This window comes from Manduca sexta, unplaced genomic scaffold (assembly GCF_014839805.1).
Source record: "Manduca sexta isolate Smith_Timp_Sample1 unplaced genomic scaffold, JHU_Msex_v1.0 HiC_scaffold_316, whole genome shotgun sequence".
NCBI lineage: Eukaryota > Metazoa > Arthropoda > Insecta > Lepidoptera > Sphingidae > Manduca > Manduca sexta.
The window spans coordinates 1-16,543 of NW_023594197.1; the positions used below are offsets into that span (position 1 = coordinate 1).

Here is a 16,543-nt window from a genome sequence, read left to right on the forward strand (position 1 = left end):
ACGCCATTATTTTCCGCGCTGTACATGATACAATTCGGCTCAGTAGCATTTAACCACATTGAATTAATAAAGATCGTCCGCAACAACTTTTGTTTCAAAGATTTCCAACACGGTGGAATGTGCATTGAGTCGAAACCTTTAATTTTTTTCATCAATGTTTTCCGAAAAATCAATTTACAATAATTTAATTAAAAATATTTGCGGCCAAGTTTTAATAGGCAACCTAGTAGATATATATTCTTCTAAGCATAAATATGTGTAAGAATGTAGTTTTAACATATACTCGATGAGCGCACTAATTCTGCAGCGGGATCTTAGACTAATATATGTACATCGGTATGCATAGCACACACTTAACAAGGTAGGTAATCCTGTAGTGTTTAGTGTATTGACCTGTGCGAAGGAGCAGACGTCGCCGATGCCGAGCACGCTGATGGTGAAGTTGCGGTAGAAGTCGACGATGTCCAGCGCGCGCGAGCACAACGACAACAACACCAACGGGCACAGCAGCGGGCTCAGCAACTCGAATATTATGTACACCTGCGCAAATATAGTGCTACAAAATCTATAAAAGTACTTTTTATACGACGCCAGTGCCATCTAGATAAAACATATTAATAATTCACATATTTCCAACGGGAGCAAGTTATCGGGTAATATAAAATAGCCTATAAACATTTGCATTTGTGTTTACTTGTGCTGTAAATATAACTAATATTTAACGGTTACATTGTTTTCATACAAAAAATAATCAAAAAATGGAATATTCCATTTGAAGATACATCTATACTAATATTATAAAGAGGAAAAGTTTGCTACAAAACTTCAGAATGTTATTGAAAATATTTTTATCCCAGAAAGATATTTATCACAAAATAACTTTTTCACGCAGGCGGAGTCGGGGGTAAATGCTAGTATTATATAATATTATGCTCCAACATAACCAACTAATATTAAAAGATAAACCACATAACCTAAACAAATAAATATCCCTAGTATCCATTCACATGACAATTATAAAGTTACATGCTCTTTCATCTCACACTGTCTCACTTCTATAAATAACTAAATAAAAAAGCCTTATATTTCCTAAAGATGTGTTACAATTTTTCTCAAGCTCCGTTTCTGTGTTTCTATTTAGTTAGGAACCCCTCACAGGTAAAGGCCTCTTCCAAAGATTGCCATTTATGATGGTTTTGTGCTATCTGTTTCCATTGTGGTCCAGCTATTTTTCTAATATCGTCGTCCCAGCGCGTAAAGGGTCTACCTTTGTGACGCTTTCTCAGTGGTCCATGCCAGGATGTTACTATATTGGTCTGTCTGTTATCTTTGAGTCTCGCTACATGACCGGCCCATTTCCACTTTAATTTTTGCGCATGTGTGAGAGCATCAATCGTTTTTATTTTTCTTTTATGCCTGTGTGCCTTATTTTTTTAACTCTTTTTATATTTAACATACTATGTTCCATATCTCTGACATGTTATTTTATGTTTTGCTCAGGTAGTAAATTTTCAAGTTTGGCATGCATATGTTAAGCATGGGATGAGACACGAGTCCATAACTTTCTTTTTTAGCTTTAAAGGCATATCGCTTTTAAATATTTCTTTGTAGCTCCAGTATTGAGCCCAAGTATTTTTGACTCTTCTCTCAATTTCCAGCTCATTACTGTCTCCGTTAAAGCTAATTTGTTTTCCTAAGTAAGTATATCGTTCAACATACTCTAGTGTCTCACGATTTATGTTTATGTTGTTATTTTAGCGATTGGACATAATTTTTGTCTTATTGATGTTCATTTCAAGGCCTACTTGTCTGCTAGCTTTGTGTAGAGCTACAATCATATTTTGTAGTTGTGAGTTTGTTTCAGATAACAAAACCAAGTCATCTGCAAATTTGAGGTGGCTCAAGTATTTTCCTTGGATATATAATCCTTGATTTATCCAATCTAGTTTATGTATTATGGATTCTAGTATAGCGATATATATTTTTGGCTAAAGAGGATCCCCCTGCCGCACACCTCTTTCGACAGAAAAACTTGGCCCTATAGTTTCCTCACTTCTATAACAACCCACAAACATTCAAAACACTTACGACTCTAAACTGGAACAATTGTTGAAAATGCGCGGCCACGTCCTTGGTGTGTGCGCGGCCCCTCCACGGCGGGCAGGTAGTGCACGTGGCCCAGCACTTGTATGAACAGCTCTTCACCCCGCGCCGGCCCCGTGCACCCTCCTCCAAGACGCTCCTCTTCTCCTATTAGAGCCCTAGAGATGATATTTTTTTTATATTATTTAATGGTTTCAGACGCAGTTACTGGCCGCGTTCTTTGTTCTTCAAATGGGCGTCACAAACAAAACGTTTAGCAGCACCCATCAGAGTTACTACAATACTTTAGATTGACTTGCTACTTCCATTCCACTGTCCCTCAACAGACACAACTGGCAATACCGGCTCACCATGTTCGTAGCTGGTTATGTCACCAGTGATATAAATGGTGTTGCTGCGCAGAGGTAAGTACGCACGATTACCTCATAGTTTATATGAGATATGCTCACCTAGCGCCGGCGATCACGCATCCCAGTATAGTGATGATGGTGATGACGTGTTCGACCGTCAGCACGTCTTCATCGTACACCGTCAGTACCACCAGCACGCCGAGCACACTTCCAGCGAGGAACACCGTGGTCCTGAAAAAAAAGGAGATCTTAACACTTAACGTAACTGTGGATGCTAATGATATTTCTATCTACATTTTACCCAATTTACATATAGGGACGTGTAGATAATGCAACCAAAATTGACTGGATAAGGTCCACTGACCACGAGAGTCTCATCGAAATCGGTTTATCCCCTTGTGCTTGTAGTCTGAAGAGATAGACACAAGGTTTAACTTTTTTTTTATTATATTACATATGAATAATAATATTATTAACTTAACAAGATTGTTAATAAACCGCATACGCTAGCATAATTTTGTAGTTATTTTCATAGTCTGATCTAAGGTCATTCTTACACAATTTAAATAATAGGTATAACCATTAATCCCCTTACAAACATCGTTCGTCAGTGTTCTGAGTAATTATTGTTTTATGTTTTTTCCTTACATCTAAATAATTTGAGAGTCAAAATAACAATATACTGATAAGGTTTATCGCTGATTAAACTTGTTTACCGACGCACTACAGAATAGGTAGTTAAACAATTATTACCGGTCGTATCTGAACGTAATTAGAATATCATCATTATCATCATCCTTTTAAGCAGTTTGTTAGTCGAATTTAGCGCTTCTACAGATTATATCACAGTCTATGCCGGCCAAAGCGCTGATGAGCGATTATTTAGACTACTAGACTATTAAACTGAAAACCTACAAAATATCTAGAGATTACAACTCAGAGAACAGCTATTTACATAAATTGCGGCCAACACATCAACCCTTGAACACTGATATTGCCTTTAATTCAGGTATTTTATCAAGATGACATGATACAAATTCAGTGACTGTAACAATGTTTATTTACGTTACGAAATCAATCAACTACATATAAATTTAGAATAGTCCATTGAAATGTTACATTTTTTTTTAGGCCTTACCTTGCGTTTTTTAGAGGACGCTATTTTATTTTTTTGAAGTGTAGGGGGCGTCAGTCTAAAGCTAAAACCAAGTTTGTGGGGTCGCCACCCTTGTCCCACGGCCGCCATCTTGAAAATAGGTGTTGAAATATATTTTACGATGTATATCTATCACTATTTATCTGACAAAAAATGTATAAACACTTTTGTTGCAAATTAAATTCTCTACAACTTTGGTTTAGTAACTTTTGTCGTAGAACTATAAATAAAAAGTTATAAGCGAAAATGTTAAGAAATTCAATGTTAAGCAATGTCCATTGCAACGTCATCAGAACGTGTGTTTATAAGGTTCATAATACTCTTTTGTACTCATTAATACCCAAATACCCAAAGGACAATTAGGGAACAAAAGAACATCTGCCTGCTATTATTATTATTATTTCTAACCTCTCTTATTGTAAGAATAGCTGATAATATTGTGTTGAAGTTGTCGTTCAACTTATATCTTTTAGTTGTGCTACATATTTCTGTACGTGCGAATGTATTTTATTCTGTTTTTAATTCTGCAGACGATTTCGAATGATTTTAGACACGATTTTAACTTTAGTGAAAACTACTTTTATTAGCATTTTGACTTTTAAAAGACTTTTAAAGGTCAAAATGCTAATGAAAACTCTACTTAGGACAACTTTAACAAAATATTATCAGCTATTCTTACAATAAGAGAGGTTAGAAATAATAATAATAATAGCAGGCAGATGTTCTTTTGTTCCCTAATGGTCCCTTGGGTATTTGGGTATTAATGAGTACAAAAAGTATTATGAATCTTATAAACACACGTTCTGATGACGTTGCAATGGACATTGCTTAACATTGAATTTCTTAACATTTTCGCTTATAACTTGTTTCTTTATCGTTTTACGACAAAAGTTACTAATCCCAAGTTGTAGAGAATTTAATTTGCAACAAAAATGTTTATAATTTTTGTCAGATAAATAGTTTAAGAGATACATCGTAAAACCATTTCAACCCCTATTTTCAAGGTGGCGACCCCACAAACTTGGTTTTAGCTTTAGACTGACCCCCACTTCAAAAATAAAATTGCGTCCTCTAAAAAACGCAACCCCAAATGTAACTTTTCAATGGACTAGAAAAATCGTTTGAAAATAGAACGCACAATAATGTGACTCTCCTAACATTTTATTTGTATTTAAATTAAGAACGGGCCCAGTGCCAAAACGTGTTGTTTATTTACATCATAAGTAATATTCCGTGCGCACTTTTGTTACGTTAATGGACATTCTTTATTTAAAATATTAATAACTAGCGTTTCCCGCGGCTCCGCCCGCGTTATAAAGTTTTCAGGCTAAAGTTTTAAGGCCCGGGACCCTATGTTCTTCCCGGGGTCTCAAACTGTCTCCATACCAAATTTCATCTTAATACGTTGGGTAGTTTTTGAATTCAACACGTTCAGGCAGACAGATGCAGCGGGGGACTTTTGTTTTTATAATATATTTTAGAACTTTTAAGAGGAACAATCCCGTTATACATCATTGTTGCATAACTTTAACCGTTTACGCAGCGCACGCAACGGAAGCTCTCAAAACTAATAAATTGTCCCCGTTTTTGCAACATGTTTCATTATTGCTCCGTTCCTATTGGTCATAGCGTGATGATATATAACTAAGAGCACTCCACAAACAAAGGGCTATTCAACACAAAAGATTTTTCAGTTCGAATCGGTAGTTCCTGAGATTAGCCATGACTGCTCCGCTCCTATTAGGTATAGCGTGATGATATATAGCCTATAGCACTCCATTAACAAAGGGCTATCCAACGCAAAAAGATTGTTTCAGTTTGGACCGGTAGTTCCTGAGATTAGCCATTACTGCTCCGCTTCTATTAGGTTTAGCGTGATGATATATAGCCTATAGCACTCCACGAACAAAGGGCTATCCAACGCAAAAAGAATTTTTCAGTTTGGACCGGTAGTTCCTGAGATCAGCCATTACTGCTCCGCTCCTATTGGGTATAGCGTGATGATATATAGCCTATAGCACTCCACGAACAAAGGGCTATCCAACGCAAAAAGAATTTTTCAGTTTGGACCGGTAGTTCCTGAGATTAGCGCGTTCAAACAAACAAACAAACAAACAAACAAACAAACAAACAAACAAACAAACAAACAAACTCTTCAGCTTTATATAATAGTATAGATGAGATACGGTTACACAAGACATTCGACTAATTTAAAAATCGAACTGGGCAATATATCAACGGCATGTTGACATGTATACACTATGAGGACATTTTCGTAACAAAACTTTGTAGTCTTTATCGGCATAGTTTTATACTATGGCTATTGATATCATTTGTATTTAAAATTAAACCAATTACTTCGGATGCTGAATAAGCAAAGCAATCTTAACTCTTACATTCATAAAAGTGATTCAATTGGCTACTGAATTGTATAAGTAAAATTTTATTTAGTTTAAAAGCAGCGGCATTGTATTTTTTTTTTTCTAATTTGTAATTAAGTGGTAAATAAACAATTAAATGAAATCATTTGAGTCATTAACAATATTAAATAAGAATTATATTTTTAAGACAATAAATTTATAAAGGATTATTAAATTTCAATCCGAAATTGGAACATTAGTTGATACTTACCACTTTTGCATGCACTATTTAAACAGGTAAACAATAAATATATACCAAAGTGGTATTTCTGTATTGCTATCCTGTTATTGTATTCAGCGATAACACATTGCATTTATATATTAAGTCGCATCTACGTCAAGTGCCCCAATTATCCTTATCATTTATGAAATTATAGTCACTTCTATCAAGATATCTTCGGGGCTGTGATATTGACTTCATTAATAATGTCAATGCAATAAGTGGTCGGCTGAGAAAACGAGGACTAGACTGGAGCAATCAATTTATAAAATATAATAGTGTATAACTTTTAAAAATTCTTATTTACGTACGGCTGCGTAAATCAATTGTTTACGTAATATATCTGGTAAATTTTTATATGGTGTTTATTTTTCACGAAAACATCTCATAAAACTTAAACTGCCAGATAATAGAGACGACAAAACTGTAAATAATAAACCTGAAAATAATTTGAATGTAGAATAAAAAAGCCTAATTCATGAAAGAATAGTAAATGCAAGTCATTTCAGACTATTATCTGTATTGCGCATTTGCGGAGGCGTATTTGTTGCGTATGCGCCGCCGTCATTACTTCGAAGTCAGACAGAGGTGACGACTTATCCGCATTATCATTGAAGATTGTGGACTCTAGGTGAGAAAGAATTATTATTTACTGATGTATCGAAACCCCGTGGTCTACTTAGAAGCAGTTGCAGGTATTTAAAAGAACATTTTGAGTTCTATGCCAAAAGCGTACGGTTTATTCATAGTATAGCCTCCGACACTGATAATACGAAAATGTAAAAAAATCTGATAGTGTAGATAGGGCCTCTTCTATTAATAAATGAATAAAGCTTCGAAAAGCGAGGAGTCATGACACTTACATTCTATATAGAGTAGAAAGGTATTCGTCCAAAATCCCTAAGTATAAATATTTCACTTCAGTGTATACTATACACATTTATTTATTTATTTACACTTTATATACAAAAAGTATAAAGGCGGACTTAAGCTGAAGGCATTCTCTACCGGCCAACCTTTAGGTCGTGCAGAGACTAAAGAAGGAAGGTACAACGATAGAAGGTAATGGAGGGAACATTAACAAAAAAATCGAATATAAATAAAAAATATAAAACCTACGTAATATAAGTATACCCACATACATAAATAATATTATATACACATATAAACCGTATCAACTGAAACTAATGAAGAGATTCTGCCATTAATTTAACCCAAGATAAAAACATAATGAGAACAAAAATTGTTTAAAAAACTGACTTGGCGACGACGGTGACGATGGGCGAGGTGAAGCTGGCGAGGTACTTGGCGGCGGGCTTGTGCGCGCGGTTCAGTCTGTCGCGCAGCTCGTGCTCCAGCTCGTTGAAGTGGCGCAGCGTGATGCGCGCGTACAGCGACCACGTGCGCAGCCCGAGAGCGCCCGGCGAACGCTTTATCAACTGTAAGGGACGTGCCTACGTGTAGTGTCTTCTAGATTTGTGACAGTTTGAACGAGGTTTAAGATTTAAACTATAGATAAAAAATAACGAAAAATAAATGATAAATTGTAATTCTTTCTTGTTACACAGTAAAATTTCCTTATATGATTTTAGCCAAATTACTTTTACCTTAGCGAATTTAAGTATTATACATGGAATTATAAACGTGGAAATCGGAATACACATTTGACAATGAACATCACACAAAAAGCCTTGCCGCATTTTTCTTATTGGAAATTCATGTAAAATAGTTCCTACGAATCAAACCCGCGACATCGGTATTCACCTTTTAGGCGGCAAACACAATAACCTCGATTAAACAGTATAACAAATCACTCATCAAAACATTTAATTTGGGTTACCTAGATAGATACCGATATGTCATTACATCACAAGAGCAGATTCCTTCATAGTGTGCAAAATTATAACGAATATACAATATCCACATTATTCTAGAACTAATTTAGTAGTCTTAGATGTCATTAGTTCAATTTTGGCCATTTTATAAACGCTGGTTGTAGGATATAATTTATATTCACCCGGATAGCGAACACCGTGCACAAGGTGTTAAAACCTGCGTAAGAGTATCGCGTTTCGAGATCAGTCTGTATATATCCGGTTCCAACAGGCCGTCATAATTGTGTCGACTGCCGAGAGGGTAATCATCTCTCGTCACTCGATATTCTATTGAACCCTAATCCACTTACCATCAGGTGCAATGGGATCACTTAACCCTATAAAAATATCCTACTGGAAGAATCAAGTAATTTTTCTCATAGAAAAACTTTTTTATTGCAATGAGCCGATTGATCGCCTGATATTAAGTGGTCGTCGCTGTCAATTACAATTTAAAAAATCACGCCATTGAGGAACTTTATAGGGATCAAAGAAAGGAACCTGTTTGTACATACAAATATCTTAAAAATATTAGTCTGATATGTGGAATACATCCAAATACCTATTATGATGATAGCATATCCTCTCAACTCACCTCGGCATAATTGAAGAAGAAGTAGAGTATCTGCCAAGCCTGTATGAATGGCGAGAACAGCAAGTTAAATAAAGCCAACAGGAGAATTTGTCGGTCAAGTTGTCGCGCCAACAACATTCTCTTCGAATGATCCTTGTAGCACTCGCGTAGCTGCCAACAGTTCTCCCAAGGACTCCACGGACTAGCTGCAATAGAGTTCTAAGGTTATATAGAGCGGACATTGGGAAGATAGTCATACAAAAATTTTGCACTTATGTGATTGTTACTCAGTCTACCATGTAATATCAAAACATCAATGCAGAATACTTCATATTTTTGCCATATGATTATATATTTTCTGTATACATGTTATTTTTGTATTAATATATAAGGACGCTGTGACATTTGTCATACGGACATATCAAATAAGACAGCGACTTATTACCAATTGGTAATAACTTTAGGACCACAAATGTGTCCCTGATGTACGGCCTATAACTAACTATATAGTTTAATGTCCTTGAGCTGCAAAATTAAAAGAGGTTTTGGAAAATATTTTATGCCTTCATTTCTATGAATGCTTCCCTTAAGATCTTATATTTAATGTGCCGATACATAGACATGGTTATTATAATTATGTTATTATTTAGCATGTCTGCCCATTTCTACAAAACGCAAATTAAATGTGTAAATGTTTAATAAATTGTGTCCAGACAAAATATAACAAAAAATCACGGTAAGAAAAATTTGCATCCAAAAAAGTCGAAACATTTGATTAATATTTCTGTTCCTGTAGTCAGTGTGATATAAATACCACTGTTTCACAATTTGTGTTTTATCAATAGATGTCAAATTATTTAGCATTTAGTTTATAGCACTGCCTATCGACATTGATAGCATTAACAACAAATTAGAGACTTTTAAAATGACTCTTTATTGTTAAATAGTATCTGGTAATTAAAAATCAAGTAACATTTAAGAACCTCCTAATGAATAATGTTACATATCATCAAATTAAATAAGATATATTATTACTTTTATAAACTCCATCGGCATTATCACTACACATAATTTAAAATAAGAGCTACTACATAATAAACTCACAAAATAATAGAAATTCCAAGTTCCACTTTAGACCTCTGGACAGGTAGTGGAAGTCTCCAATACAAGGCACATGTATTTGCAACGGAAGTAGATTTTTATTCACCATCGCCACCATGTAATTGTTAAATCTGTAAACAAAGCAAACGCTAAATAAATATCTTGATCTAACAAACAAGCATGGTATGACTTCAACTAACTTTTATTGTTTATTGTGAAAAATCGGAAAACATGCAACAGTGGATATTATTTTTTTTAAACATTTCGCAAGTTATTTGTGAGGAAATGGACCTATATAACTAGCTATTAAATGAGGTAGTTAAATTACTAGATTATTTATAACCAATAATTACTTGTTTTCTTTTTAGAATAGAATTATTATATTATAGTAATTGTATTGTTATAATAAAATATTCTAAAAATATTGTAAATTTATGTACACACTCTGCTGCAAGACCCAAACAAAAACAACATGACCGTTCATAATATTTATTGCAAAGCAGAGGTAAATATATTCAGTGATGTTAATAAACTGCAGTGATTAATTGCAACAGATAATGAGAACAGTTTGAACTGTATTCATCACACATACACATCATACATACAAATGTATCTGAAATATTCATGTAAATTGTATGTTAAGTATAAATATAGGTTGCCGCATGAAATCTTGAACATTTAAGACCAAACTGATTACATATATATTTGTAAAGAACATGAGGTTAATATCGCGAAACAGACATGTTTGTCTAATACAATATTCCATAAGAAATGTGAACTTGAACTTGTTGGTAACCCACATTTCGCCAGACATATTAAGTCTCATGTAATGGGGAACAAGCCTATTGGCATTTTTATTATACTGAACACATGAAAAGAATAATAATGACAAGTATAAATGTCGCGAGCATCTAAATACATGTGGCATCATACATGTCATACAAGGGGAACAAACAAATATAACACAAAATGTAAATTTATCTATACATATTATAAAACAGTCCCCTTTTCTGTCCATCTGTACGTGGTTGATTTTCTCAAAATCTACAACGGATGTTTATGAAATATGGTATAGAAATTGTTTAAAACCTTGGGAAAGTTATAGGCTACTTTTTATCCCGAGAAAACTCCTTCACGCAGGTGAAGCCGCGAGCAAAAGTTAGTATAAGGAAAAATATTTCATGGAACAGCTAGAATTTGTTTTGAAATATTTTGCTAGACTAAATGTTAATTTCATGAAAATGGATCCCATGACCCAGCATGCAATAAGCTGGTATTGAAGCGAGGGACAGTGGGTGTGGTACCCCAACAAGTTAACGGACATCTGCATAATAACATATTTAGAGCACAGGGTTGTTGGAACAGAAAATTATTATAATTCCTGTAACTCACACGACACATCACAAGAATTGAATCATCAACATCAGAAGCATCATAGAATAGTATTCAAGATATGTAAATTTTGTTTATAATTAACCTTTAGATACAACTGTTATAATACTCTGTCAAAAGAGGGGGACCATATATATAGATTTCATATTCAGTTGATTTTGTGGCATGTTTAACTTAGTAAGAAATATATTATCACTAGTGTTTACCTGCAGCTACATCTACATGATAAAGTTTTACCAGGATAAAACCTATAGCACTCAGGATTAATGTAGATTTGTATTAGTGAAAAATATTCAAAATCGGTTTAGTAGTTCCTGAGATTAAAATGTTCAAACAAATAATTTTTCAGCTTTATAATATATATTATACTAGTACAGATTCAACTATATAATTAATACAAAATATCTTTTTTAGCTTTTCAAACTATCATTGACTTCACCGGAGTATTCTGTGGTATATATCTAATTCGTTGATTTCTTGCTTATGGACGCATATGTGATGCTCAGGCTGGGCTTCCCTTACTCTTCTTGTATTGTTGACCAGTTGACCCATGCCAAATCACTCTGATTGAATAAACATCACAAATTATTGTCATACAATACATCAATCTACTGGAGTGAGCAAACATAGTATTTTCAACATTATATATAACATTGTGATGGCCCGATTTTTTTATTTAATAACACGCCTCCAATAAATAAGCAAGTTCGAAGCACTTAAATGAAGTCAATAGAATCATACAAACTGAGGCAACACAGACACAGCAGGTGAAAATGTCTAAAATAAAAAATAAGAAGACATGGAAAACATGTATAACCTTACCTCTTGTATCTTCAATGCATTATTATAAAACTTTTTTGTATCATAAGCTTGAACTAAATGGTACATAGATAAAATAAATCTCATTAGCCAAATTATTGCACACAATGCAACGAGGCACCACCTGAAAAAGATTTTACCATTATACAACACAAATTAAAAATCCATACAAAAATATAGGTTGCATAAGCACAGCAATCAGTTAGAGTATTTTTAGAAAGATGCAGTTGATTGTGAATGACAACATAAAAGAATAATGCTCTTCAAGTGGACTTGTTTACAGCCAAACATATACAGTAAAATATATATCAAGAAATATTGGGTTACTGGTAATGTCATGAGTATGTTATTACCTATGGACCAATCAATGATTTATTATGCATTTCACAAAAAGTAACCCCTTTTATAACAAACAACAACAATAATGGCACATTCATAGAAAAATTATTTATTTATTTATCACACTTTTTATATAACAAAGAGTATAAAGGCGGACTTAATGCTGTAATTACCAGTATGTAGTATATTATCATCCCTGTTTTGTAAGAATATTTCAAATTTTATAGTGTATAACATAGTAGATATAAACACAACCTCATTTACATGTACACATGAAATATCAGTTATGATGTTGTTTGTAACATGTACTAGAAATTATTAAATTGTAAATCATTGTTTAAATGTGGAACACTGACACCCAAGACACTGGTACACCTTTTGGTGTGGAATTTGTTAGGGTGTCCGAGCACCTACGCATTTATAAGAATATTTTACGATACTTTTAACTGGTTTTTGTATAACATTATTATATACTGTCCTATGTCTGGGCGTGGACCTATACAGCTTTCATTACAATGATTTTCTTCATAATTAAAGCAAGCAATAATTCACAAAAAATGCATACATAGCTCTAGTCATAAAGTTAAAGGTGACCTGGGGTTTAGAAACTGCAAACATTAATTTCAACAGTATATTCTACTTCTAAATATGCTATCTTTGCTCATATTGTCAGTATTTAGTTTTATTTACAAGCATTTTTTTGTTAACAATGAACACAATTAAAATTTACCCACACAGACAGTTTGAGTGAATTTATCAATTTAGATTAACTGCAAGCAGGATGCTTTGCATACCTAATATAATCTGTCTACTCGTGCTGATCAAACACAAGTCAATTCTGAATAAATTATTTTTAGCACAATTAAAGCTCACACATGGGCTGCATAATTTTAAAACAGTATTTTAGCAATAGCATATATAGCAATGATGAGTGGAATTATGTTGAATGTTCTTTTATTTTATTTATAATAGGAATAATATGATTCAATGAATCCCAGTATTTTTGTACCTTGACAGTATTACTAAAGTAATATTTTTTCTAAAATTTATTAACATTATTGAGGGAACTAGTCTATGCTAAAGGGAAACAAATTTTGGGATGCATCAACCATGTTTCGTCTCTTTCAAATATTCATAAATTATGAAATTAATTATAAAATTTTCTTATGTAAAGTGACATCAGTGAAGTATCCAGGCTAAAATATATAAAGTAATAATATTCTTCTAAGCTAAATAAATGAAATGAAATGGTCATCCTTCCCTATGGTAATAAAGGAATTGATGTAGCTATAAAATAAAGGGCAATTCACTCTCTATCTAAAGACTATAAAATCTCACAGATAAAACTAAATATTATAGTTATAGGGCAACTTTTCTTTTCATAAATTAACATACAATGAATATTGTAAACACCATGATTACCAGCAACCAAATAAAAATTCTATACTATGCCATTCGCAGTGAAGCATTTTATAAGATAGACATAAGATATATACGTAGCAAATTCGCAAGAGTTTTTGTTCATTACAGATAAAATACACATATATTTGTATAGACAGTAATGAATAAAATGAAATTTACCATTTCCATGATATCCTTTCAACACATTCAGAGCTGGAGTATATCACATCATTTAAACTAAGTTTATCAGTCCGGGTGGCATTTGGTTCATTTCTAAACAAGCGGGTAATTCAGTGTGCCAAGAATGTTGAGAACCACACAATGAATATGAATTGGAACAAACAAAAAAAATCCGACATTATCATTGGATAGAAACCTCCCCTCACGTAATATCTGTACATTCTTGTGAAAAACGAGTCTAAATCGTCTATGTGTGTCCAGCCATCTGAAAATAAAAGGAAGTGTTTGTATTTATACATGACAATATCTGCTATAAAACACTTGTTTAAATATTTATAAAAAAAAACTAGTGTGAGTTGAACAAGTGCACCGAGGGTTCCATAAACAAACTTATAGGTAAGGTAGCTAAGTATGAGTTCAAACTTGACAAAATTTACTTTGCCATTCGATTATTGGACACAATTAATATACCAACTACAAATAAACAGTATGTAATAGAAAATTCATTATTTGTTTGTAATTAAAGAACATATTTATGGATATCTGCTTTTTAGTTTACATGAGCTGTAAGACATCACTTTTTCAAAATTTCACGATTCTGAGGAAGTACCCTTTACTATAGAGTATATAGGACCGTTAGGCTTTAATTATTCTCTTATGAAATCACAAAATATCCAAAAATATATTACATAAGTGGTCATGTCTTTTAATTAGATTAAGTTACAAGTTAGAGTTTAAAAATTAAAACAGACTGTAGACCAAAAGTATTTGATATTTTCTAATTGATAGCTTTATGCAATCCTGAGAAACAGTATTGACAGACAGACAAACAAATGGTCCTCTAGGATGAGTAAAGTTCCCTTTGAGGTATGGTACCTAAAAATGGTAAATTTATGCAATTACCTTGTGTAATTAGATAAGTGTAATCCATTTTTCATATTTTATTGCTATTATGTCAGTACGACACATGAATAAAACATAAGTAGATTATTTTTCTTCTTAAATTCACCTATAGGTGGGAACTGACTAGATACAGAATTATGATGAATTTCAAATAAGGTAGTAATGGCTAGCGATAAAAATCTGTCAAACTCATTATTAATTTAATACATTTCACATGGTGTTTCTCAGAAGTTGACAGAAGCATGTGGTGTATTGATCCATTGGGGTTATCTATAGCTGTCTATTAGATATTTTACCAAATCTCAAAACATTTGTGTTATATATCAATAAACAAATCAAACACAACCTATGAAAATAAATACACCACATTACAAAAGAAATAAATAAAAACATTTTCAATGATACTGTATTTTTGCATTTTATCAATGTAGTTTTATGTGAATAAAAATACATAAATAAAAGTAAACAGAAATATTAATATCACTTCTTACCTATAAAAACAGTATATTATCATAAACAATTATTATTTGATAATGTGTATAATTACAAATATCTAATGCATACACATGATGATATAGCATGATTATAAATGACCTTGAATATGTAGATCATTGTGTCAAGAGTTTGTGCATCGCAAAAAATATTAACATTTTATAGCACGTCATTGAACGTGCGTTCTATACCTGTGCGCAGGAACAAAGAACTGCCATGATGCAAGCCATGTAAGCCTTACCTTTCTTTTTTGGGTACTTTGTGGATGATCACGTTGGTGGTGTCTTCATGTTCGTGGTCTAGGGTGATCATCGTTGGCGCAGCATTCACATTTTCCGCTAATCCAGCCAGTGGAGGCGTCAATTCATTGTTGAGTGTGTTGTACGTAACGTCACGTCTCCCGAAGTGAGCCATTTTATTGCGATCAATTAAAATAACACCTGTTATATTTTACTGTGTCTATTTACACTTTTAGATGCCATTTAATTTCTACAAACTTTTTACTTTGTCCCAAAAACATAACAAATAACTTATTACTAATAATTTCCGCTTATTCATACAAAGGATTTTTACTATATTATTTTGCGTTTAATCAGTTAGCAATATTGCTAACAATGTTTCTGTTTATTTAAACGAAATTAATAAGTTCAAGGATACAGAGAATTTTGCAAGTCTCTCCACAATATAGATTGAATACACTTCACAAATGAAATGACGAAAATAAACCCAGAAATGACAGCTCAGTAATTTTCTCAAACAATGGTTCCTATATACGCAGAAATAGCTACATGTTAATAAATTTCATATGTATATTTTATGTGAATATTCAAAATAAATTATATATAAGATACTATTATCTTTTTATTACTGATATATTACTTGTCTCATATTTGTATAATACCTAATATTAGATATCAAGAGTCAAAATGTAGTCGGTCCACAAAAGGTAGCTGAACAAATTCAAAATATTAAATTTTGTCCTCATATCAAGGAACTATTGTTTTTCTTCACTTCAAAGGGTTTACTTTATTTGAGATATACAGAAAATAATATTGTGATTGAGGTTTGAATTTGGTCAGCCATCGATGGTCAGCTACTGTTGTCCCATACAGACAAAAACTATGGAAGTATTAAAGAACTGGAATGCGCACTTTAATGTGACGAGCTACGATAACAATATTATGTTTATCCGTGCATTTCCTTCTCATGTAATGTAGAG

The 16,543-nt window shown here is 33.0% G+C and overlaps 1 protein-coding gene across 1 annotated transcript; it reads right to left on the reverse strand.

Moving 5' to 3' along the window:
• Positions 1-393: 393 nt before the first annotated feature.
• Positions 394-14,255, reverse strand: LOC119192783 (autophagy-related protein 9A-like; the record flags this gene model as incomplete). The annotated part of the gene is given in 11 exon segments (XM_037446548.1): positions 394-540; positions 2,089-2,155; positions 2,157-2,261; positions 2,553-2,684; positions 7,510-7,688; positions 8,719-8,903; positions 9,802-9,929; positions 11,630-11,717; positions 11,720-11,753; positions 12,013-12,133; positions 13,930-14,255. Coding segments are annotated over 11 exon segments (1,485 nt in total), but the record flags the coding sequence as incomplete, so codon positions are not given.
• Between the last annotated feature and the right edge of the window lie 2,288 nt (positions 14,256-16,543).